The sequence below is a fragment of the Thunnus albacares genome, chromosome 14, assembly GCF_914725855.1.
Source record: "Thunnus albacares chromosome 14, fThuAlb1.1, whole genome shotgun sequence".
Classification (NCBI taxonomy): domain Eukaryota; kingdom Metazoa; phylum Chordata; class Actinopteri; order Scombriformes; family Scombridae; genus Thunnus; species Thunnus albacares.
In genome coordinates, this window is record NC_058119.1 from 15,758,516 (window position 1) to 15,784,055 (window position 25,540).

Below are 25,540 nucleotides of genomic sequence, written 5' to 3' on the forward strand. Positions count from 1 at the left end.
GTGCCAATAACCTGTCAAACCACACCCTGACTCTCCCCATCTCTCCGCACTTCAGGCAGAGAACCTGTTGTTAGACGCAGATATGAACATCAAGATAGCCGATTTTGGCTTCAGCAACGAGTTCACTGTAGGCAGTAAGCTGGACACTTTCTGTGGCTCCCCACCATACGCTGCTCCAGAGCTCTTCCAAGGAAAAAAGTATGATGGACCAGAAGTGGATGTCTGGAGCCTTGGGGTCATCCTCTACACGCTGGTCAGCGGCTCACTGCCCTTTGACGGACAGAACCTAAAGGTGTGTAGGTGTTACAGTTTTTTGATGTGTAATTGGCTATGTTAAAGTGCACAGAAAAATGTATTCATATAAAAAGTTGAGGTCTTACTCACGTTTTTTGCATTTAACTTTGATATTGTACTTTCTGATTAGCCATACTTTTACCATGAGTAAAGCAGTTTACACATGATTGTTACCTGTGACAAACACACACAAGCCTTGATATGCTTCAGACAGAGTGCTTATCAAATCAAACAGCATCTGCGACCCCTTTCAAATGGCGACGTTGGGCCTGACAATATAACTATCTAACTTTCTGAAAGAGAATTCAGTTACATTTAGCTTTTGAGCACATTCACATTAATGGTGTTAAAATGTCAATGTTGATTAATGTGCATTTTGCACAATAAATAAACAAATAAGACTATCCGACAATAATATCCATCCAAATAATGCAGTGATTTGTTCATTCTTCATACAACTATACTTTTTGTGTGTACAAACAAAGGCAACACCTTTAAGTTGAGACAAAAATGTGAGCTGTCTTCCCCATTTGTACAGTTCATGGCGTCTTTCCCTTCTCTATGTGGACAGGCTTTTTGGCCCCTCATTCAAGTGTGACCATTTGGAACAGATATTAAGGAACAAGAAGGGGAGGGGGTTCCCTTCTTGTTCCTTCAGTTAGATGTTTGAGCTTCACTGTGCAGAATGATGAATGTGCAGAGTTTGACACTATGAGGCTGTTTTCACATTCATCTGCTGAAAGTGGAAAATTTTAAGGCTTGTACCTGTGAGCATGATTTGTGACATCACAACTAGTTTGGAGCCAATTGAGGGCCAGTAAAGAACTTAGACAAGTGTGATGTGGAAACTTGAAGCCTCAAATACACAAACACTGAGAATCCACTTTTCAATGAAGGAGACATCTTGCATCCAGCAGTTTTAACTTATGATATGGGAAATATTTGCATATTCGTAGATCTTGGATTTTTTTTTTTTGAATGAGAAGATGTAATTTTAAGGATTTTTAACAAGGTAACTGAGCATTTTTTGTGAAAGAAATGTGTCAGACTCAGTTAATATTCTAAGCAGATGATTTTTATATGTCCTGGAACATGTCTGGAGGGGATCCTTAACATTATAATACGTATGACCTAATTAGTTCGAAGCATACTGAGACCTTTAATCTGTCCTCCAAATCAGGAAGGAAAATGAATGACTTCCTATATACTCCTAATAGTAAAAGTTATAATAATGCTTCTCAGAGACATTTTTAATCAATATGCATAATTCTGTTTGTGTCTGACTTTACATAGACGGCAAAGGGCGAAGTGAACGGACAGTGCAAAGGGAAGTTCTGTAGCCTGTTGTCTTAATCAGGTTTATCATACTGTAACTGGAGGATGAAACTAAACTGACTTTTCTGAGATTGGACGTTTACATGCATCAACTTGAAACAGGGTTACTTTAATTTGCAAATTAAGAGTAGAATTTCCTGTTTTATCATTTGGAATGAGACATGGTGGTTTATCCACCGTGAATTAATTATGCAGCAGTTTTGAAATATTTCATGAAGCAGCAATTAATACAAGAAAAAGAGGAAATTCTACATTTGGTAAATTTTAATGAGTTTTCAAAGCTGCCTTGAGAGTGATCTTCCTTTGTTAAAGGAATATTTCACTTCTCACTTCTTATTTGATTTAATCTCTCTGTTTCTGTGTGTTGCTTGCTGTGTAGGAGCTGAGGGAGAGGGTCCTGCGGGGAAAGTACCGTATTCCTTTCTACATGTCCACAGACTGTGAAAACCTGCTGAAGAAATTACTCGTGCTCAACCCTGTCAAACGAGGCAGTTTGGAGGTACTACCAGAACCTGCATTGTTACATCTTCAGTTATTTGCTCTCCATTCAGAAATGTTTTGCACAGCAGCCTGCTTTGCAATTATTACTGAAAGTAAGTGCTGCTGTCGTTAATTATGAACCTACAGAATGCTTCAATTTACAGTCTGTCAGATGGAAATTTGGAAACAGTGTTCATCTGCAATCAAAGGGAGGCCTTACATATTTCTGTGATTGAAGAATAATGAAATAATAAGACAAAATGGAATTTGTTGAAGCATTTTAAGAAGTAAAACAGGATTTATTCAATAAAATCCTGCGTGCATTATACTTCACCTTATCAGGGATGGTTGTAGCTTGTTTATCCTTTGCAAACATTATGTAGTTGTCAATTCAATTCATACTCTTCTGTGCAGAGTCAATACCAACCCTGCACTCAGGACCAGGCTGAAATTCAATAGTAAAGATTTCTCCACCGATAATAACAATTGATTTCTATATTGTTCAGCCCTAGCTGAAATGGTGATCAGATATATTTCATAAATAAGTCATCCAGTTCTCATCTTTCTGTGTCGTCATTTGAAATGCACTTACATATCATATTATATCATTACGGATGTGCGTCATTATTAATTATCTGCAATTAAAAGATTAATGACTGAAATTACAGTTGATCTAATTGGACTGGACACACACACGAGTTCTAATTGTCTCATTTCTTTGTTAGCAAATCATGAAAGACCATTGGATGAATGTGGGTCACGAGGAGGAGGAGCTGAAGCCTTACATTGAGCCTGAGGCGGACTTCAGTGACTCATCCAGAATAGGTGTGTTTGAGTGTGTGTGTGTGTCTGTGTCTGTGTATATGTGTGTGTGTGTGTGTGTGTGTGTGTATTTAGATGTCACTCTGTATGTCATGTTCAGGACTAACTGATTTATGTTGTCTTCTGTCTGCCCACAGAGCTCATGGTGACGATGGGCTTCCCTAAAGATGAGATCACAGAGTCTCTACATGGCCAGAAGTACGATGATGTCATGGCTACTTATCTACTGTTGGGCAGAAAAGCTCCAGAGGTCAGTTTCTTCATTTTACGTCATCTTAACATCATCACCAGTTGTAATATCATGTGACCATATCCCTCCTCCTGTGTCTTTATGTCAGTTCGAGGGGAGCGAGCCCCTGACTAACAGCATCCTGGGTCAACGACAGCGACCGACCAGCGACATCAACAACAGCTCCAGCATTTCTCCTGCCCATCCCAAGGTCACACGCAGCATCTCGGCCAATCAGAAGCAGCGCCGCTACAGTGATCATGGTGGGGATGATGATGGTGGTGGTGGTGGTGGTGTCGTAGAGAAGCCAAGTAAAGTAACCCCGTCCTTCCCTGCTCTGAGAGTGCTGCTGGCTGCGTGTTGTGTAGGGGGAAGTTGCTCTTAGTCACTGAGGATTTGCCCAATGAATAAATACCAGTATCCACCCAGATGATTTGCCTCTGAGCAAGGCACTAGAGCACTACCAGCTTCACTGGTGTTCTTATATTACAGGATAAAGCTGATAAAGCATCACATGTTATCCTTTCCCTATAGTTTTGACTGGAAAAAAGGGCATACATCAAACCTAGATTAACCGGTTTCTGTGCTTAATGTTTAATTTTCTGCTTAAACGTACAAGTGTGTGACTCAGCCTGAATACTGCACTGGTTGCGTAGCAGCTTCCTCCTATGTCATGTGGGGCCATTGTGTCTGGCGCCATCTGCTGGCTGGCTGCTTTCCTGCAGCTCCCTCAGGAACAGCACCTCAAAGCATGAGGAGTGAACAGCTTTGCTTTGTACCTGCTCACCTTGGCTTCTATAGCTGTACAACATATTGAACAAAGTGTCTGTCGTTGCACAGTATAATTTGACAGATGGGATGAAATGTAAATTATGGCTTTGAGTGGCTTTGCTTGATGCTGTTGTAACAAAAACACTGGCCTTGTCTGTTTGTTTTTGTTAAAAAACCTCCTGATATTTGAGTTGTAGAAATAAGGACATCATGAGTCAAACGTATGTAAATCTGTTCTCTTATGTTTGCCTCTCTTAGTGGGTCCGTCTGTGCCCCCGGCGGTATCGTACACGAAGCGCGGCCAGGCCTTAAGTGTGGAAAGTGACCACAGGGAGGAGTGGGACGGAGCGCGCCGGCTGGAGCTCAGCACTTCAAAAGGAGACGTCCCCGCCTCACCATTGGGAGTGCAGGAGAGAAAGAAAACTACAAGTGCTGTGGGGGTGAGGAAGTAGAGGACACGTTCATACACATGCATTCACATACACCACATACATATAAACAAAAAGTAGAGATAATAGCTTCATAGTTTTGTGCCTCATTGTATTATCCTTTTTTTTTCTTTTCAACCAAATTATTCAACTACTTATGTGATCATATTTCCCCAATATATGGTCAGGTTAAAATCATCTTTTTGGTGTCTCTCCTCACAAGCAGACCAATGGATCAATGACTCGCAGGAACACATATGTGTGTGAACGATCCTCCACTGACCGCTATTCAGCTATTCCCAACGGCAAAGACAGCAGGTAAAAACAAAGACATTTACGCTCAATTAGAGACCTGTGACATCAAAGTAATTTCCTCTTTTAGCTTGTTGTGTAATCCCTGTAATACAGAACAAATAAGCAGGTTTGGTGAAATCTAATAGTCTATCCTTGTGTGCTAATATTCTCTGCCCTTGGGTCCCAGTTTAACCGAGGTGTCAGGGAGCACCCCTTCGACTGCAATAAGCTCTACACGACCTCGTCACACTAAGTCCATGTCATCGTCAGGACACCCTTCAAAGAGCACACTGCCCCCCATCGACGACAATACAGAGCTTAAAGCCAGGTGAGCAGCCACTAATGTGTATTTAAATGTAAAAGTCTGGTTGCAGCGAAGATGATGATGCTGACTCTTTTGACACATGTGCTAATCTCTCTGATAATGTTCGCGTTGCAGCTCCTCTCCGCGGGGTCCCTCCACCTCTCCGTCTGCACACAGTATTAGTACCCCGGAGAAGAACCGTTTCCCTCGTGGCACCACCAGTCGCAGCACCTTCCATGGGGCTCAGCTCAGAGACCGGCGCAGTGCCACCTACAACGGCCCCCCGGCCTCACCCACGCTGTCCCACGATACAGGGGCCCTCGCTCAGCAACGAAGGGGCACCTCCACTGGGATCATCAGCAAGATCACCTCCAAGTTTGTCCGCAGGTTAGTAAAAACACCTGGCTGTATATATGATACACAAGGTTGTGCTTAATACTTTTTGCACCTTTAAGGTACTTGCAATCCTTTTGGCAGGCGATGTGAAATAAATGTTGAAGTTGCAAACATTTGCTTGAGATTCTGAACACCCTCAAAAACAACAAAAGTCAGTGTTCCACTTTATACTGCCTGTGTGACTTAAACACTGGTGCATATGAGACTGAAGGAATGGTTGTTCTTTTCCTTTTTATGTCTCTGCATTCATTCTGAATGTTAGATGTTAGATGGTGAGATTAGTAACAGATACGGAAAGTCAGTTGAATCAAGTAGTAGCTCTGCTCAAATTAAGGAAATGCAAATTTAGACCTCTTTAAAAATGGATGACTGGTCTAACCAAACTAAGGGCTGTAATTTACATTTTGCTGTATTTCATCTGATTGTATTGTTAAAAAGAACTTACTTTATGTCTAATTTATCTTTTAGTATTGGACAAACTGAAAATAAAAAATAGTTAATGCAAGTAAATGCTACATTCTGAGTGGGATAGAGTAACTGTTGATGTCATATATTTCCAGTAACTGAGCAAAGCTGTACGCTGAGGTCATCTGTTTACCTTTAAAGTGCATTTAGAGACTTAAAAACAGATCTGTGGATAAAAATAACAAAATTTCCCCAAAACAAACGAAACTAAGAAGCAGGACTTCATGAACAAAACATGTTCAAACTAAACTTTTTCAGCAGTGAAAACAAAGCTAGCGTCACACACAGGCTTCCTGCCTCTTTAAAACAGATACTCTCTGATCTCTGATTCCCAAACCTTATCACTTATTCTGCATTCACTCTGTTACCCTTTGCTGTCAGTATGACAAGAAAGGATAAAGCCTCCTCATTCGCACAGTAGTCAGCTCCTTGTGTCACCTTCACGCTGGCCCATCCGGTAGAGGCTCACAGCTTTCTCTCCTTTTCTCCCCGCATAGAGCTCTGTCTTTCAGGTCGACCAGGAGGTAGGAGAATACAACGCTTGCTGCACCTGTAACCCCTGTCAAAAAAAACAAACTATGTGCCCACTGTGACCTTGGCCCATGTTTCCTTAACCCCTTACGTACTTGCCCACTACACCACATCCTTACCTACTGACTGACACCCTTGTTATGCCGTGTACGTCCTTCCCTTGTGTTCGCTGCCTCGAGAACAAACCTCACGGCTCATCGGCTTTTCCTGTACTAAGCCACGATTTCTGCTTCTCAAGCTGCTGGCTTCCCTCTCCTTACTCTCCCCCGTCTTCATGCTGAGCTTAAAAGAGAAAAGATCAGACAAATTGTGGAGGCCGAACCAAAGATTTAGCACATTTCCACTCCTTACAGATCATTGGGGATTAAGGAAAGGTAGCGTACAGTAGACAGGATGATGCATTTGTGAAGGAGCTAAAATAGTGTGTGCCTCAAAACGTCACAGTCACCTCATTGTGTGCTAAACCCTGATACCCAGGAGTGTGGATTTTTTTCCTGGCATGATGCCTGACACCCCCTCTCCCTGTCCAGTGATGATGGGGGTGGTGTTCGTAGAGGGTGGGGGAACGCATGTTCAGCTCAAGGGAGTAACAGTTTGTTCCTGGTTTATTTCAGGGTGCCTAGTGAGGGAGAGGCCAGTGCCAGGACAGAAACACCAAGGTGAGAGCATGATTGAGATGTGGATTTCATAGACAGTCTGTAACCAACCTCTGCCACCTTCAACGTCTCTCTCTCTGTGCTCTGTCTCTTGTTCTTTCTGTCTTCTTCTGTTGTAGGAGTGTGTCTGGTGATACTAAAGAGGATGTGGGTCGGGACTCCAAACCCCGCTCTCTGCGTTTCACCTGGAGCATGAAGACCACCTCCTCCATGGAGCCCGCTGAGATGATGAGAGAAATCCGAAAGGTTCTGGACGCCAACAGCTGCGATTATGAGCAGCGCGAACGCTTCCTTCTCTTCTGCGTCCATGGCGACGCTCGCCAGGACAACCTGGTGCAGTGGGAGATGGAGGTGTGCAAGCTGCCCCGCCTTTCCCTCAACGGCGTGCGCTTCAAGAGGATATCAGGCACGTCCATCGCCTTTAAGAATATCGCCTGCAAAATTGCCAATGAGCTCAAACTGTGACAGCAGATGGAGTCCCAGTCAGTCTTTGGTGAGCTCTGGTTACGGTCTCATCTCATCACTGGATTAGTGTTGACTTGCAGGACAAAATTCAGCACTGAAGGTCCTCACCGTGCAGAATCAGGGTGGACTCGGCTGGTAACGTGCAATACTGGCCACGAATGTACTGTACAGGGTAGTGGATCAGAGAGATATCGCAAGGTTTAACCTCTGTGACGGAGAGATAGCAAAAATCGCTAACACTCTTTTTTTTTTTCTTCTTCTTCCGTCCGACCCTCTGTCTCTCTCATCAGCCCACTGCTCCTCGTCATTGGACACATTCATGTAACACATGCAGTATGCAACTGAAGATGACCATCCTGCAATAATGTTTTCAGTCTCTTTTTCTAAACGCCTACTACAAGATCTACTCTCCTCGCTGAATAACCATTAAAATTACTGAAAGCTAAAATAGCCGCTTTTCCACCTGTGTTAAGTCAGTATATAGATCAGGCTGGAGCCCATACTAAAACTATGTAAAAAGAGAATTGTACTGTATGCATAACATCTGCAGGTACTGTATTGTATATTGATTTTGAGTTCTGTACAGAATTTTATTGTCAATACTGTCTTTTTTCATGGGATTTGAGTTCTTTCCTAATATAATTGATGTCTCTTAGAGCATTATCCTTTTGGTCTGTGATTTTTTTTATTCCTTTTTTTTTTTTTTTTTAAGAGCCACCATATGGAAATAGTGTTTTTAATTTTATTTAAAGAGCTCTAAATTATTTTGTGGAATATTAAGGGATGTGCTCCCTTGCCTTTTATGTTATATTTTATTTGCCTACGGAAAAAAACACTAAGTTGCACCACATAGACTTGAGTAGTAAGTTCAGTTAAAACTGAAAAAATGTGTTCACTTTATTTTCTCTCAGCAGTAGGTAGGTGATTTGGGATCCTGCTGCGATTGCACAAGTTTTCCAGGGTGACGTGTATGAACATGAGAGTATGCACCTGTATTTCTTTCATGTTAGTTTGGTAGTCCTCAATTACATAAAAGCAGGGTTTAAATTGGTTTCCTTTAGAAAGCGGACAACAGGACGTCTTTATCCAAAGGACTGAAGATGCATGAAAAACTCAAACAAGCACCTTGAAAGAAGTCTCGTGGAGCCTTTCTAAAGAGCCTGATTTAGTCCTGCCACCGGTGTGATTGTGCAGGTACTTGTGTATCTCCTTGCTTGTGTTTTTCTTTTTTTTTTTAATTCAGCGGATTTTACTGTATTTATTCCATTACATTGTAATGTGCTGCTTTGTAGAATTGAGGCGTGCACTTTGTTGGAGAAAATAAAAAGGATTTTATTTGTTTGTATTTATTTTATTTGATTTCTCATGGCTGAATCCAGAATTACACAACTAACTTCAAGCAATGACGTAGATGTGTTAGTGTGTTATTTTGCTTTGAGGACCAGGTTGCCGGCGTTTCACACTGAAGCCATGTCATGCTACACAGCGCCAGCAGGAAGCTCAGATGAGAACAGTTAATGATGTAAACTTTTATTGACTCTAAATAGCATGATATTAGCCAATAACTTAATCCTAATGATGACACTATTGATGTATTTTGCATACATGTTAGTCAAACGTTTAGCATTATGAACAATATCCTCAGTTTTTCATTTCAGCTCCTTTACCTGTGTGAAAATAGTTCCAAGCGTGCCCAAAAATGTTTTCCATACATACGAAAACTGTATTTTCAATACCTAAAACATCATCATCATTTTCAATACCTAAAACATCATACAAACCATTGACGATAAAAATGTAAGTTGCAAGGATATCTCACACAATGTTTCTGTTGATAATTCTCCAAATTATAAACATGTTTTTAAAACGATATCAATCTCCTTAACAAATGTGTATCTTAACTGGCATGGTCCCTCTTAAAACTTACAAAAGCTTCATTTACAAATCATTTTCGCGTACAAGTGGAAAGACAGAAAAATGTAAACATTTCGTTTTGGCAGATTTGTTCAGTTTAAAGGTGCAGTGTGTAGGATTTGGTGGCATCTAGCGGTGAGGCTGCAGATTGCACCAACCTGAACACCCCTCCCCCTCCTGTTCCAAGTGTGTAGGAGAACCTAGACTGGCAGCAAAACTAGTTAAACATACGAAAGGCCCTCTCTAGAGCCAGTGTTTGGTTTGTCCATTCTGGGCTACTGTAGAAACATGGCAGGCTCCATGGAAGAGGACCCGCTCCCTGTGTAGATATTAAGGGCTCATTCTTTGCTAACGAAAACACAATTCTTATTTTTAGGTGACTATATGCTAATTAAAACATACTTATGAATATTATATTCCATTTCTGCCAAGTCTTATCCCCTAGATGCCACTAAATCCTGCTCACTGCACCTTTAACATGTTAATAGGTTAAAAAGTACCACTTCGTTATTACTTTTTGTAGATAAATATATGAGATTAAAAATGTATAAAGATTGTTGAGTCACATGAATGCCTGAACACACATAAAAAAAAATCTACTAACCAATGCTAGATTTGGACTAATGGATTAATGAGCATGGATGTTGCATTCATCAGGATGGAATGGCCCGCATGAGGCCCTGGTCATGCATTAATGTCTTGGCAACATATTGGGTCTAATCCTAACTTGAGATGCATGCATTGAACTCAGTGTGCATCTCAGCCAAATATATTTGGTTGAGATACAAGCCTTTATCTTTTTAAGTTTATCATGCACTGATTTCAATGGAAGATTTTAAAAATAAATAAGAGAAATGTCTGCCTTTCTCAAGTTAGGATCAACTGATAATCCCTCTCAGTGTTCAGCACCGAATCTGCTGCAACAACCAACTTTAAACACCAAAAACACTCAACTGAACAACCAGTCAAGAAAACAATCACTCAGTTGCTCAGATCAATAACCAGGTGCTCATAAATCTGGGTTTTCCCTTTGAAACTGGAGGCCAGCAGGAACTGCCGGTTGTCTATGGAGACAGGAGAGAAGGCCCTTGGCGCCTGGATGTTCAGCTCCTGGAAGTGGACAAACTCACCCTTCTTGGCATCCCAGCGGTACACCTGGGTGAAAGAGTAATCGCTGCCCAGAATGGCGTACTGCCAGTTGCCCACAGGGAAAGGCTGGAACACCATGGAGCCACGAGAGGGCATGGTCTGCATCTCTCGAAAGAGGGCCCCATCCCAGCGCATCACTTTGGAATCGCCAATGAAGCGGGTCAGACAGATGAAGAGGTCGGATTTGACCTGGAAATGCTTCACGGCATAGACATCCTCCATCTCTGGGATGTCGGTGCGTCGGTCAAACAGCTTGGTGCTTTTGTTCCACTGATAGATGACGGGCCTCTGGGAGCTGCTAGACAGGATCAGGTGAGGTTTGGAGGATATCTCCATGTACTCCACATCGGTGTCCCTGTACCACGGGTGGAGCGACTGGTGAGAGTAGAAGCCATTGCCGTTCCACTTGTAGATGGTGGTGGAACCGGCCTTTGAGCTGTCCGCCATCACGAAGAAGGATTCTCCATCGATGCGGAAAGTCTCAACATCGTTTGGTTTGCGGATTTTGAGGATGTCAATGCCTTGGAGCTTAATGAATTTGTTGGCGGAGGTGTCGCGCTTATAGATGTGTGAGCCACCGAACAGCTGAGCCACAATGATGAAGAGCTGGTTGTCAATCACCAGAGGTTTGCAGATCACTGTGGATGTGCCTGGTGAAGAGAAAGAAGGATCTTCATGTCTCCATCTAGTGGCTGCTTTTCCAACTTCGCCTCCCCTCTCTTTTTAACTCTTACAGCTCATTCACAGTGACAGAATATTTTAAATGACTTTTACTTACTGTCAATATCGTCAAAGTTTCTGAAGACCATCTCCACATGATCCCACTCCAGAAAGCTGCATTTCCCAATGAAGGGCTGAGCAAACACCACATACTGGTCACTCCCAAAGGAAAATGCTTCCACAGATATAGATTCGAACTTCATGGACTGGTAGGAAGCGAACTCTGTAAGAGAATCAAAAACACACTTTAAATAACATTAAGAAGTCAGGGAAATTGTGAAAAATTTGTGAGAATGGTGTCATATCTTCACTCCACCTGTGGTGATGCAATCAAAGGACTGTGGCACCAGATCGTTGATCTTCTTGTCCAGCTGTGAGGCCGGGCCTTTACAGTAGATCTGGTCCACGGTTGCATTGGTGCTGTAAATCCACTCCACCAGCCACTTCAGCTTACAGTCACAAGTGAACTGGTTCCCTCTCAAGTCCCTGAGGGGAGTAAAACCACCAAACTAACATCCAAACCCTCAAAAGCCTGACAGGAATGACAGCTTTCCCAATGGATTTCCATCCTCAAACTCTGCAGTCGCTGGAGTATGATTGCTAGCTTTGCTCTCTGGCCCTTTCAGCTTCACACTCTGCTCTCATTAATATCAAGAAGGACTATAAAGGAGAGCTGAACACTTCTTCACTGCATTCCTCACATGTAATTTTAATGGCGTTAAATGCGCCAGCTGCCCACACACTTTTCAAGCCTTGGCTGAAGTAGAATAATGATGCAGCGACCTATATATAGACTGTGCAGAAAACTCATTGTTCACAATCGCTATATTATATGTTATGTAACACAATGAAATTCATCTTTTTGTTTTGCAAGAGTGAAATTCATACTTACACTTTAGTCAAGGCCTCAAGACCCTTGAACAAATCCTTGGGCAGAGTCTCAAGATTATTGTAAGCCAGACTCCTGAAAAAGAGAGAAAAATGGCAGGTGCACTGTGATAATTAATCAATGTACTGCTTTCACCTCTCCTATCCTTCCCTGTTCATATTACTAAATGCAAACGACACACAGATTCTGCTATTTGTGTGTTACGTGTATTGTGAGGGGAACTTGCACTGCTTCACAAAACCTAAATGTGGATGTGGTTATGCAGCATTTCCTTGCAGTGGAATATACGGATATCTGTTAAAGAGCTTGGGCACACATTGCCACCCTGGAGACTGAAGGCAGGAACATTGCTTTTTGTGAGTTTGAGGAAACATTAAGCTATTTTTAGAGCTGCTTTCTCAGCCATTTTATGGATTTCTCTGCAACAAAGGGGTTAGGGTTAGGGGAAAAAAGTAGTTTTCACTGTTAAGAAGATTTTCTTAGAGCTGTATTCAATTTCATGACACTTCATCTTGTGTTTGACATCTTGGTCTTTGCCAACAAAGTGAGAAAATCTCAACTTTTACTTTCTCTAAAAGAAATGGAGATTGATGATTGATCTCCCCTCTCAGCACAATGTAGGATTTAAGACATTTTATTTACTTACTTTACTAAATGTACATATAATGGGTCTTCAGCTTCAAAGTTTTATTAAGTTGGACAGTGAAGGTGACAGGATTTGCTTTATAATCGTTTTAACAGCTGCACAGTGCCTATAAAAATGTCTGGTGCAATGGGTGTTGTGTAATAAACTTTGTCAGCATTTCATTGCTTCCCTGCACCTGCAGACAAATTGCAACATCTTTAACTGATACAAATAACAGCAAAATTCCTTGTATTTTCTCACCTACAAAAAGGCCATCAGAATTGCATCCTTATCACTTGTGTGTTTGCTGAAGAATTGTATACTCACAGATGCACTAAGGTTTTCAGTCCGCGGAAAGCATTCGGCGATATCGACTTGATTTGGTTGTTTTCTATGAATCTGTAAAAGGTTTTGAATAAGTGCACGAGGAAGAAGACAATGATGGCTTTTAGAAATAGATTCCAGAGTAAATTTTTGTTGTCTACTCACAGATACTCCAGGTGAGGAAGACCAAGGAAAGCATCCTCGTTTATAGAATCCAGGTTGTTGGCTGTGAAGAGGCTGCACAAAGAGATCCTGACTTAATATTTTACTGCAGGGCCACAAATTGGATAATAACAAGCTGTCCTCCCACATTAGCAGCTGTCTACTCTGAAAAAATGGATCTGTCTGATAGAAAACCCTCTCCTTTCTTCTTTAACAGTACCCAAATACATCAAAGACAAGGATCAATGCTCCATTTGGATTCCTGCAGTCTTACATGTTTGTTTTGAAGAACATGGTGACTCAGTCAATACTCCACCCCATGAAGGGGATTCCCTCTTCAAAAGGAGGGATTCCCCTTAAGTCTGATACCAGACCAGGTCTGATTTTCACAATACACACAGATACATGATCAGGCAACATGGATGAACACCCAGCACACAAAATATTCTAACATGATATGAAAAGGCATGTAGGGAAATAATTTTCTAATTGTTCCTAAATGAACATTGTTCAAGCTCTCCATCACAATCAACACAGCTACATGATCCTTTAGATTCTCATGTGTAGCATCAGTGAAGGGGAGAATGTCTTGAACATTAAACATGGCGTTGATCATCTCACTGGATACTAACAGCATGTAACAAAGACAAAATGCTCCAGAGCGATTTCTCACATGAGATGCAGGGCAGGCGTGTGGATGAAGCTCTCCTTCGGGATTTCAGTGAATTCAGACTTGACGAAAGATCTGAGGGAGGAAAACACGACAGACACACTGTTAAGCCTTAAAGCACAGACATATACCAGCAGCACAATCACGTCTATATTGCAGAGCTTGCATTGGTAAATCTCTGTCATGGCAAACACTGGCTGAGATTTCGTTATAAACAATGATAAATATGACTTACAGTGATATGACATCGGAGGGAAAGCTGCGAGGGATCAGTCCTGCGCTTTCGCACAGCGCGTTATCTTTGGTACATGTACATGATGAGGGGCAGCGAGGCTGCCTGGCTCTCTTGCTGTCCACTACAAGCAAAACACACGCCAGCACAAGTAAACCGAACCAGGGCAATCTTTTAGGCATCTTGCGTGTATTTTCCATCCTTGCAAACCGCCGCGGGCACGACCTGCGCGTCGAACAGCCCTACACATGAACCAGGATCTCCGCTGTGGTTCCTTTCGCTCTGCTGCTGCTGTTTCTTCTGCCTGCAGGCCGAGCGACGCGCTGTCCGCTCTTGTTTATCTTCACCAAGCGCCGTGCGCCGCCGCCGCTCTGGAGCATAGACTGTAATCCGTGCGCCCCGTAGCCTACGTCCACGGCTCTGTAATTACGCGTAGACCCCCTGAAAAAATCTATAAGCTCTCTGACAAATATAAAATCAAATGCGCGCTGTGGTGGCTCAAGCTCAATAAAATGCCAGCTGGCGCGGTGACAGAAGCGGTGTGAGGGCAGGTGGGGATCCCAGCGGGAGCAGACGGAGCATCTCCATCCAAAAAAACCACGCCTATGATTTCAGCAAACGCCACACACTCCGCGTTAAGCTCTTCGGAGGATTGCGGCCAATAGGCAACGGAATTGTGTAATTTTTCGTGAATCAGCTGGAGGAAAAAAAAAGAAGCGCTGACATGAGCCAGCGGATTGCTGCCTGTGGCGCAGACGCACACGGGCTTTCTATGCGGGAAGCGGCAGGGAAACCCAAGGAAAATGAATTGTCATCATTGAAATATAGCTTTAATATTGGCTCAGTGTGGCCCACTTGACAGCCAACATCCTACCATTTATATAACCTGCATGTACTGCTCATATATTAACAGCTCTTTGGGTTTTTCAGAGATTTTTTGCATTATTTCCTGGTTTGTGCGTGGTTTCTATGGCGACTGATGGATGCAAAATGTGACTGCCCTGTGGTGGAGGGGCGTGGGGAAGCCCTCCTGTCATTTTGGCAGCTGGTCTGCCTCAGTAAAATGAACCCCATCCCCCCAACAGCCCCTTACAGACAAAGGACAGGTTAAGAGTTGCTCCCATCCTCCTTTTCTGCATGACATCATGTTTATTTCACTCCACAAAGCCACATTAAAAAAAACCTTCATTAGTTGATATTTTATTGCTAAAAACATTGCCCACACTGTTTTACTGCTTTTCTGTTCTCTTCTTGCTGTGCCAGACATGACTATATGCAGCCGGACCCACTGGGAGCCCTACATGGTCTTCTTCATCATCTAATTTCTTCCTGAGTTGTAAGATTAATATGTTTACTTGCTGTGTCTGACAGGCCTGTATGCGCCAAACTGTTCTGGGAAGAAACATGCAGGAGGGTTGTTTTTTTTTAACAAAAAGGTCTCTCAATAAAAACATACTGCTCTGGACCTCCAGTCTTTCTATCCCTGATGTGATTACGTCATTTGATATCCAATGTCTGTTTACTGTGATAACACAATTTTGCCTGTAAAAATGAAAGCAGGGCAGTCAGAAGAGCGAGGTCATACTCTCTTTCATGCTGCTGTACTGTTTTAGAGGGTGATGGAAGAATAAAGCTATTAGTGAGAGAGACTCTTAAAGATGGCTCCCTTCTTCTGAGAGGAAACATTCAATATGGAAATGGAGAAGCTGGAAGGGACAGAAAGCAGCAAATGTCTTTTTTTTCCACAAGTAGCTATTGGACTAAACGGAGAACACTGGATATTATTGTTGTGCTGCAAGATGATGCGCATACTGTCTGTGCTTCATAAATGGCATCATTCATCACCAGAATAGAACGCACACTGTCCTGCAACTATTTGACCACAGAGATGTCCACAGCTAATGAAACTGTTTCTAACTTTCAATGGACTCTGAATATCTGTCTTATCTGCCTTCTGTAACTACTAATTGATACCAGGAATTAGTAACTATGCACAAATGAGCACCATTAAAAAGACTCTATATCTAAAATAAATATAGCATTAAAAAGAAATGGTTTTTTCCCAACACAAACATTACAATTGGGGTGGATTGGATGTAAAAATTGCCAAGCCCTGAATGACTAACCTCCCCACTAGAGGGAAGTGTAGAGTGAATAGAGAGCCCTGTTAGAGGTCCATAGATTTATGGGCGCTCTTTGTTGCATTTCTCTTCTGTTCCCTTGTAACAGAGAGAACTTGTTTAAAAATTAACCTTACTATTTCTTGTGGTAATTTTTTAAATCTACAGTCCAATAAAGTTTTATCTTTCCATCTTCGTTTTCTTCTTTCCATTTTTCTTTTCTTGTCTTTTCCTTATTACTAAATTATGTTATTGTTGTCATCATCATTTTTCTAATCTTTATCACAGTGGCAATAACTTTCATTATGTGGTGTGACATAATAAATGTCACAATCTCCTTCCACCAGTGAAGGAGATGTTTTGCTGTTTGACCTCTGGACCAACATGCTGTCTTAAGATGTGCTGTCAGTCCACAAAGCTGGCTTACCTCCTATGACGCTTCTGTAACTGAGATGCTCTCTGGTTCATGTATGAACTGTGAAGTTCGCACGCACCTGTCAGTCACCTGCCTGAGCCAATCATATTAAAAGGGATGATCAGTCATGGCTGAGGCATAAGTAAACACATCCTCTTGAACATATTAGTCTATATTAGGCTACTGAAGTAATTTACTATTATTGCAAGCAGCACAGTGTGCAGTGCTAGTGTTATTTTGACCCTCATTTTAAATATTCTTTTACAAAATTTTCAACAAAAGGCTGTTTTATCACTTGTTGCAAGAATTGTCTTGCACATTTTTCAAGCAACACATGGCCACTGTGTATTTACTTTCACTCTTACTGGTCCTGTGAGTCACTGAAAAACTAGAAATTAAAAATTAGCTTTTCTTAACATTTTCACAATAGTTGCAACTGTTGAGGTCTATTGTGGACAGATTTTTAGATTTTTACAGCAGAGTAAGAAGCAGCAGAGTGGCAGTGAAAGCTGTGTCTGCATGATGCAGATCTTTGAGGGATATTCTCATATGACGCACCACAACATCTGCTAGCCATCCCACCTGAGGTCAAACAACATGCCAACGGTCAAAGGTCAAAAGTTGAAGCACTACTTTAAACAACCTATAAACCCACAGGAAGGTAGAAATATGTACACACTTGTAAATTGCAACCTTCAGAAGGACCTTAAATAAATTTTCTTGCTTTTGCACTCACTGTGTAATCTGTGATTTTAAAGGTAGTGCAGGATTGCACACCTTGGCTAGATATATACATATTCTAATTGTTCATGCATACATATAGGATGCAATAAAGTTAGATGAATAGATATGTGCAGTCTGAAAACAGACCCCAGTTCCTAATCAGTAACACAGGCAGGTCTCTCGTAAGCTTGTTAGCAGATGATTAAAAAGTGATGTTTGGACAGCCCTTCTCTCTTAAATCCGTCTTTAGCTCTGCCTCAGTAGTGAATGTGGTTTTACATGCAGGCAGGCATGTGGTCGGTCATGGAGTCAGTAAGGCACCGGCTGAAACGAGGCACAAAATGACTATTTCCATCCTGCCCTTGTTCTAATTTTCTGATGTGCAGTCTGGCTAAAAAAATGCACTTAATATGCACAAAGCAGCCATGACTTGAAAACAATCTTTATTTACATTTTTGATGCCTTATACATGATTGCACATAAAATTGTTTACATTTCAAGCAATATTTGCACGATAGTCATGTTTGACTGCAGTGGTTGCATTTGGTGAGTTTCAGAGTTCTTATGTTGGTTCTTCTGTGGTCAATATCATGACAGAATCCAGCATAGAGGATGTTGTACAGATTGTAAAACTCCCAGAGGCCAATTTGTGATTTGTGATAGTTGGAAAGCAAACAAAAAAAATACTTGCATCAAAAACCAAAATACAATCAAATCTGACAATATCCTGCTATATGTTCTACCCATGTCACAGAGCTCTCTTTTAAAAAATCTATAAGACAGGGTTTGGAAAAATAAATCTTAACATTTCAGCTCTTTCAAAATCACAGCAAATTGCATAATTAATGTGTTGTTTCACACTCAAACAAAGCCATATCTCCTGTATAGTAGTACATTGTGTCTTTAGACTATGGGTGCTGCACAGTGTTTCTACATGACACCTTCCTGTCCTGTAAATGACACTGGACTCTGGACATGCTGACTTCTGAGCAGGGTGGCAGTATTTTTACTTTATGTAAGCAGGGGACTTAAAAAGGAAAGCCATGGGGCTCCAACTGGCTTATAACAAATCCAATATAGTCAAATCTTCTTACATCTCTCAGCCATTTGCCAGGGACATATGCTTGAAATTTTGAAAGCACTACTTGCAAAAAAAAGAGAAGCAATTATTTATTTATTTATTTATTTTTTATAAAGCTCTTCCTCTATAAAATGAGAGCAATTTATTGTAGTATTTATGTACCAAAAATATTCATATATATGTATATACTATATATATAACAGATTCAACTGCATCATATATACAGTCATATATTTCTATTCACATCTCGATTTAATTTCATCATGTCCAAAGCCAGAGTAAGTGAGCTAAATATCCTTATGTTATATTTGGCATAAATATTTATAATAAAATACATGTGGGCTCTTAATGATTGAAAGCCCTATTCTTTTGAGTTTTTAGTGTATACAAGAGGAATGTTTAATGAATGTTTTCATACTATTACATACAAGTGGTATTTACTCAAGACTGGTTCTAATTAAAATAGCTTTCTGTATCAGAAACACTAAATATTTCAGTATATAAAAATAATAATTTAGGGATTTTGCACATTAGAAGTCCCTCATCTGCGAACCTTTCCCTGCAAACTTTTCTCACATGCACATACACACACTGTACAAATAGACATCCAGACAAACATTCATAAGTACTTTGGCTGTCCTGGAGGTCTAGCAGATAACACATGTCTTTGACTTCTTGCCATCATCACCTGTAAAATGAACAAATGACAGTTAGAGAGGGGTGACAATGTAAATGTGGAATGAAGCAGGAGGGGCGAGGCACTGCGTTGGATTTCAGACATCAGCCCTCACCTTCTTGGTCTCCACCCTCCAGCCTTTTCTTCTCGTCTTCAATAGCCTTCATCTTGGCTTCGTGGACGTCTGCGAGAGCTCTCCACTCTCCCCTGTTGATGTTCAGCCCCTCAAACATGGGGCTGATCTCATTGTGGAAGCGAGCAAACTCCTGCAAGCGCACAACAGACAAACAAGTGGGAGAGAAGGAGGCCGCATGAGGAACTTCACTGGAAAAAAAGGCAACATAAAGTATTCATAGGTTTGGATCTATACACACTCGATAATGTTTTAGTTGTGTATGAAGGTACCTTGTACACAAAGGAGCACACAAAATCAATGAAACCGCACTGCATCTTGGGCAGCTCATCGGCATGATTTCTATCCATCATTGGCTAAAGAGGAAGAAGCAGTAGATGATTATCATTTTGATGTCATGACAACATACAGAAGGACAATTGAAGCAACAGAACAAAGATCTTTCAAAGTTCTTACAATAGGCTGCTGCTCAAGAACTGTCCTTTCCAGGTCTCCCTGCTCCCAAAACTCTGCTGCCACCATCAGAGCAACCTAGGACCAACAGCACCAGTAAAGCAATGAGAATCAGAGGGTGGGTGCTTTGTTATCATGTTTCAGTATAGAAAGTCCAAAGACATGAACACACCTTGCTCTGAACCTCCCATGGCTTGGTAATGGCTGACAGGTCACAAGCTGTCATCATCATTGCCCTGTGGAAAATATGACAACACTGAAGAACATTTTTTGAAGAGCATCAACATGGAATAGACAGTCTAGATATGATAAATGATGTATTTACATGATAATTTCCTTCCTGGTTGGATTGTTGGAGATGTAGTTGATTCTCTCTTTCTCCTCTGGAATCCCCTCTACAGATTCCACAATTTTTTGGAACATTGTTCGCTTCCTGAAAGACAAGAAAGCTACTGTATCAGATCTTTCTGAAAGTTCTTGAGGTTCATTAAAAGTCACTAAAACTGTTAAATACTACTAATGTTGACTGTAGGATGTAACATACTCTCAGTGCAACAAAACTTCTGATATTCCTTACTTGAAATAGAGGGCGAGATCAGTGGCAATTATGCAAACTTCAAACAGATGCTGCACCGTCTCAAACTGACGCTTCTGAAGGTTTTGGAAGATATTCAGCTTCTGTGAATGACAGCAGGAGAATGAAGTCAGACACCAGCCAAGATCTGAGCTCCCTCCTCAAAGATCCAAAAGGACACAAAGAAATGTTTGTCTATTTCAAACCACCCACCTCATCCTCCATCAGTGTCTTACTGTACTCAAGATGATGTCGCTCCATAACCGAGCTGCTGTGCAGTTTTGCCAGTGGGGATGCACTCCTGCAAGAGTCCAGTGAAAAAAAGTTGGGTTTTTTTTGTTTTTTGATTCAATTTCTCAGTATTTCTTTGTCATTGATGTCACCTTACTTTGTCTGGTAGAGATTGTTGGTTCCTCTGTGATCAATATCGTGGCAGAAACCGGCAGAAACCATGGCAAAGGCCTCAAGATCAGAGTAATACTTCTTCAGTTTACCTGTCTGTTGAGGATCAGAGAAGAAAACCCTGTGTTATAACAAACAGTAAAACAAGGAATAGAAAAACAGAAATATCAGTAAAAGAGGTCTGACTCACTAGCAGCAGAGTGAACATAGTTTGGCCAACATTGAAGCCATGCCTCCAGTTGTGGTAGGTGATGTCACGGTATCCCCTGCGAACGGTGTACATCCATCTTGTCAGGGTCTGCGCGTCAGAAGTGACAAAACAAATATAGCACCTCAGATCAGCCAAAGGCAACCTTACAACACATACACACAAAAACAGCAGCTTAAGAGGTGTGTTTCAGAGGCAGGTTTCCAGACTATACCGTACCTCGGCTTGGACTTTGAACTTCTCTACCACCCCAAGCTCAAAGAAGCAGCGGATGCCACACTTGATGAGGTCAAACTCTGACAAGGGGAAGTCGCTGAAGCGGAATTCCAGCAGCTCCACATTCTTGGCTTCAGGGATGTTGGCTCTCTGCACGTTGGAAACACAAACAATCATGATGGCATCACATTAAGGTCATGAGGAGCGCTGTAGTCTAAGAAAAAACACCACACATCACTGACACATCACAGTGCTCACCAACAGTTTGTACATCTCCTTCTGGTCACAGTCCTCTGGTTCAGAGCCAAACTTCTCTTGAGTGTTCTTGCAGGGGGGAATGACAGTTAAAAGTGAGTTTGATCTACTGTTCTGTTTTCAGTCTAGTTAAAATAATACCAGTGAAGTGGGTCAGCTTACCAGAATGGACTGCACATCATTTGGTGTTGCCTTTGTCTGGTACATGAGCATTTCCTGTGCAACTTCTTTGCTCCACTCTGTCCTGTTGAGTTTGTCGTATGTGTCGCTATTCAGAGTGGACCAGCCAAGGAACTGAGTTAGAGCCTAGTGACAAGAGCAAAGAAAACTTCAGTTATTACATAATTATTACTCAATTCAATTCTTAAAATAGCTAAATAAATAAAATAAGGAATATTACTAGTTTACCTAACTTGTTATAAGAATATTTGTAGAATTAAACATAAAACAAAGTTGTTGTTAGGAGTGAGTAACTGCATGTTTGTTTTTAGAAATTATATAATTAAATGAATTATATAAAATGTATTAAAGCAGTTTGGATGTATAGTATACACTATTAGAAAACTGTCTTAAACAGTAAAACAAGATAAACAAGAGCTTGATAGAGACAGTTTGCCGTACTTCTGTAATTTGTTCATCATTCTCGTCAAATGGTTTGCCGTCTTTTCTGTTGTAGAAAGTGGCAACACCAACAATTTCTTCCTTTTTGTTGACGATAGGGAGGGAGAGGACATTCTTAATCTTCCATCCAGTTTCATCCACTCCTTCTTTCTGTCAAATGAACCAAATTGAAAATCAAGATTATTCAGTCATTGACAGTCACAGTAATGTTTGCCAGATCTATAAAAAAACAAAGTGAATTTAACTGAAAGACGCATGGTCAGTAGTCACTGACTGTCTCACCTGAAATGAAAAGTAATCATCTGCTGCAGCATTCATCATGTTGCAGATCTAGGAGACATTAAAAAAAAAGTTATTACATGTGTGTTTGTAGAGGAGCAGATCAGTAACAATTACTCAACTGGAAGTATTCTACTGAACTTTTTTAACAAAATAATTATGGAACAAAAGTGGAACTTACAAATCCGTTCTCAGCCACATATGAGGGGAGTCCGCTGACCAGAGCCCAGTGATCGGCAGGAGGGCCGCTGTGTGTTCAGAGAGGAGTGAGTAACTGCATGTCTCTGACTGGCCTACAATTTGACCTTATAAAATGTGAAAATAAAACTGCATAAAGGCCAAGCCAGATACATGTGCTACAGTACATGAGGATACTTACGGGATAACTTTAATCTCCTCTTTGTCTTCCAGCAAGTAGTCAATAATCTTGTAGAAGTTGATTTCCTGAAAGTTTTAGACAAAAAGAGTATTTATTGATATTGTCATCATGTTCACACATTGGTGGATAAGAATAATATTACAATAACAAACCCGCATTGGACTTACTCTGCCATCAGGTGTCTTTGGGCCCTTGTATGGCTCCTGGTCTCCTAGTTTGATTGCCCACTCATCGAAGAATTCCTGGTGAAGAAAAAGGCCCAAATCATGTTATGTACTGCATTTTATAATTAATATAAATGCACAAGTGCAACAATCTTTCAAACTATGCTCTGTCACTACTCAAGTTACATTTTCCTCAATGCACCTTGTCTTTGGTCATGTCCAGGAGTCCCACAGAGTATCTCTCACACTTGATATATGTCCTCACTGTGTACAAGGCTTTGTGAAACTGCCTCTCGATATCCGTCAACTCCTCAAAAACTTTGCTGGCTGACCACAGCAAAACCTATGGCGAGGAAAAGAATTGCTGCTTATGACTCATTCCATTTATTATTTTAGTGCAGCTGTGAAAATTAATATTTCTAACTTGTAGAAGGCAGTAGAAATATTTTCCATTTTTGTCTTGGGGGAAACCAGAAGGAACAAGTGGATTATTGTTGTGTATTTTTACCTGGCTTCTCCTGGACTCTACATCCCACATGTAAGCAGTGTGGGCTTGGAGAACGACCACAGCGGCAAAGTTCACATACTTATTGAAGAGCTGCAAGGACAAAGAAGATGCGTATTGCCTTATACAGTAAACATTTGTATTCAATATTCTTGAATGATGACAGATTACAGTCACTTTCTCTGACATATCTTCACAGTCCCTTGGATGACCTCAAGTGTCATAAAAACAAGACAGAATAAAATGTCTGAGCTTCCCCTCCCTAATTGGATTACAAGTTGAGCTGTCATAATGGTGACCCAAAGTACAAAGTCAAGCTTTTAAATATACAGGTCAAAGACAGGAAGTTGCTGGGCTAAAGTTGGCCATTTTAACTCGCAAGTCAAAACAAAGTGTCACCTTCATACTGGATTTGTGTCTAACTACAAGTGGTAACACATGCAAGTACACCCTGCAGCCTCGATGGTATACTTTCAGCTATTCAGCACAGCCAAGTTCAGCCTGTGCTTGGTTTCGTCTTTTGTGAGTCACTCTGGCAAACGCACTAATAGTCACTATAAATACCCTGTTATTAAAAATGAACATCCTGTACACCCACCTCCTGATCACTCTTGGAGAATTCATCAGCACCCTGTTTGTTGAGTGCCATGATGACACCAATGGGTTCCTTTCCACTCATAAGGGGAGCAGTGAGCATGCATTTTGTGGTATATTTGGTCTGTTTGTCCACAAAGTCACTGAAATGAGAATCCTGAAAATAACACAAGAGAATGGTTAAAAGTAATGTGATAATACACCAACCACAAGATCAATGTAAAACTCATACATGCCTGCTGTGGCATCACAACAACAGAAATGACAATTAAAACAGATTACAATTAAATATATGCTATATATTTGTTCTCCAGACAAAACTGCAGTTTAATGGGTGATGTGTGGCATGTGTCTTTGGTGTTTAATGAGACAAAATTACAACATTAATCTACGTTTTCTCAGATGTTTAATTAGTACAACAGTCTGGTTTAGTCAGTTTGTCCCCTAAAAACATATTGTTCAGCTCACCTTCTTCACATCAGCAATGTTCTGAGGCTTCTTGGAGTGTGCCGTCCATCCAACAATTCCCATGTCAGTGGGAAAAACAATCTCTACATTGGGGTTCACTATATTTCTATCATATGGAGAATTGTGTGTCACATCGAAGAGGATGGTGGATAGCTCAGGTGTTCCGTTACGAGCCCTGTAGCCAAAGTAGCTGCAACGATCAGCATGAATCAGCAGAGCAATCCTCTGGAGAATTTTATGCAGGGCTTTTTCCATCGGGTTGTTGCCCTGAATCTCCTTAATGAGCTCGAATATGAACTCAGCCTCCTGGATGGTAGAGACATCCTTGTAAGAGGCTGGGTCTTTGACCTGGACCTGGTTGTTGAAGGCAGCAGTGATCACATCTGCCTTGATTTTCTTTTCGTAGTATTCCTTAGCAAACTGTGGGTTGTTGTCAAGGAACTTCTCTACAGTGTCTTTGTCTCCCATTTTTTCCAAGTTTGGATGAGTGTTCCCTTCTGAAGCTGCACAGAGATGCTCCTCTCTGACAGGGTAGAGCTAGATGGAGGAAGAGTAGAGCAGTGAAGGTGGCCTACAGAAAATGTGGCGATGCAGTCCCTATTGAGGCATCTCCCAAAGTCCTCTGTACACACAGGACCAAAGCTGCAGCTCCAACCGTCTCCACCAGGAACAGAAGGTAGTGAGTGGCTTACTAGGTAAGGGGATCCCAGGGGGCACTAATGACTGTGACGCAAGAGTCATAAAGCCCCTGAGCTTTCTTAACTTGTAAATCCAGCCACTTGTCATTTTAGTGGGGCCAATCCCATCACAGGTAATGATAGCTGGGTTATGGCATCAGTGGTATGACCTGCACTGTAGAAGAAGTCAAGACTGCATTGATTCTTCTAGGTTTTCTGAATATATCTGATAACATACCAAGTTCACCGATGCATATCTTCTGTAAATGTGAGGTCTATTCTGCTTTAGCAGCATTAAAAATACTGTTGATTCATTTAAAAAATTGGTAACCATAGTGGGGGAAAGGCCCACTGTATGAATTTTAGGAGGATAAAGATAATACCATAACAATAATACTGGGCAAAGAAGGTCAGGGGAGTCACTGACCACTTGATAAGAGCT

At 41.3% G+C, this 25,540-nt stretch overlaps 3 protein-coding genes across 7 annotated transcripts in view; 1 reads left to right on the top strand and 2 right to left on the bottom strand.

The window, feature by feature from the left end:
- Positions 1-8,815, top strand: part of LOC122997030 (serine/threonine-protein kinase MARK1-like) — a 31,651-nt gene extending 22,836 nt beyond the window's left edge. The window contains exons 8-18 of one of the 5 annotated variants that reach the window (XM_044372920.1): positions 56-292; positions 2,009-2,128; positions 2,835-2,934; positions 3,069-3,181; positions 3,270-3,471; positions 4,190-4,371; positions 4,583-4,677; positions 4,841-4,981; positions 5,093-5,344; positions 6,964-7,008; positions 7,125-8,815. In XM_044372920.1, coding sequence (XP_044228855.1) covers positions 56-292; positions 2,009-2,128; positions 2,835-2,934; positions 3,069-3,181; positions 3,270-3,471; positions 4,190-4,371; positions 4,583-4,677; positions 4,841-4,981; positions 5,093-5,344; positions 6,964-7,008; positions 7,125-7,470 — 1,833 coding nt within the window. In that variant the 3' untranslated portion in view covers positions 7,471-8,815. Of the gene's footprint in view, positions 1-55; positions 293-2,008; positions 2,129-2,834; positions 2,935-3,068; positions 3,182-3,269; positions 3,472-4,189; positions 4,372-4,582; positions 4,678-4,840; positions 4,982-5,092; positions 5,345-6,315; positions 6,362-6,963; positions 7,009-7,124 lie in introns of those variants that run through there. The other 4 variants (XM_044372921.1, XM_044372922.1, XM_044372923.1 and 1 more) reach the window with 4 other exon arrangements.
- A 960-nt stretch (positions 8,816-9,775) lies between these two features.
- On the bottom strand, positions 9,776-14,959 carry LOC122997610 (leucine-rich glioma-inactivated protein 1-like). Its single transcript, XM_044373873.1, has 8 exons — positions 14,159-14,959; positions 13,927-13,998; positions 13,257-13,328; positions 13,095-13,166; positions 12,146-12,217; positions 11,570-11,739; positions 11,312-11,476; positions 9,776-11,183 (listed from the first exon to the last, which is right to left on the bottom strand). The coding sequence occupies exons 1-8, from the start codon at positions 14,353-14,355 to the stop codon at positions 10,366-10,368; spliced, it is 1,638 nt and encodes a 545-aa protein (XP_044229808.1). The 5' UTR covers positions 14,356-14,959; the 3' UTR covers positions 9,776-10,365.
- A 2,880-nt stretch (positions 14,960-17,839) lies between these two features.
- On the bottom strand, positions 17,840-25,271 carry LOC122997067 (cone cGMP-specific 3',5'-cyclic phosphodiesterase subunit alpha'-like). Its single transcript, XM_044373011.1, has 22 exons — positions 24,422-25,271; positions 23,958-24,110; positions 23,363-23,452; positions 23,057-23,197; positions 22,858-22,932; positions 22,691-22,755; positions 22,493-22,559; positions 22,315-22,362; positions 22,033-22,182; positions 21,574-21,717; positions 21,415-21,480; positions 21,160-21,306; positions 20,923-21,030; positions 20,719-20,828; positions 20,544-20,631; positions 20,334-20,434; positions 20,082-20,189; positions 19,929-19,992; positions 19,760-19,834; positions 19,576-19,659; positions 19,286-19,436; positions 17,840-19,182 (listed from the first exon to the last, which is right to left on the bottom strand). Exons 1-22 carry the CDS (start codon positions 24,887-24,889, stop codon positions 19,142-19,144), a joined length of 2,544 nt encoding a protein of 847 aa, XP_044228946.1. The 5' UTR covers positions 24,890-25,271; the 3' UTR covers positions 17,840-19,141.
- Between the last annotated feature and the right edge of the window lie 269 nt (positions 25,272-25,540).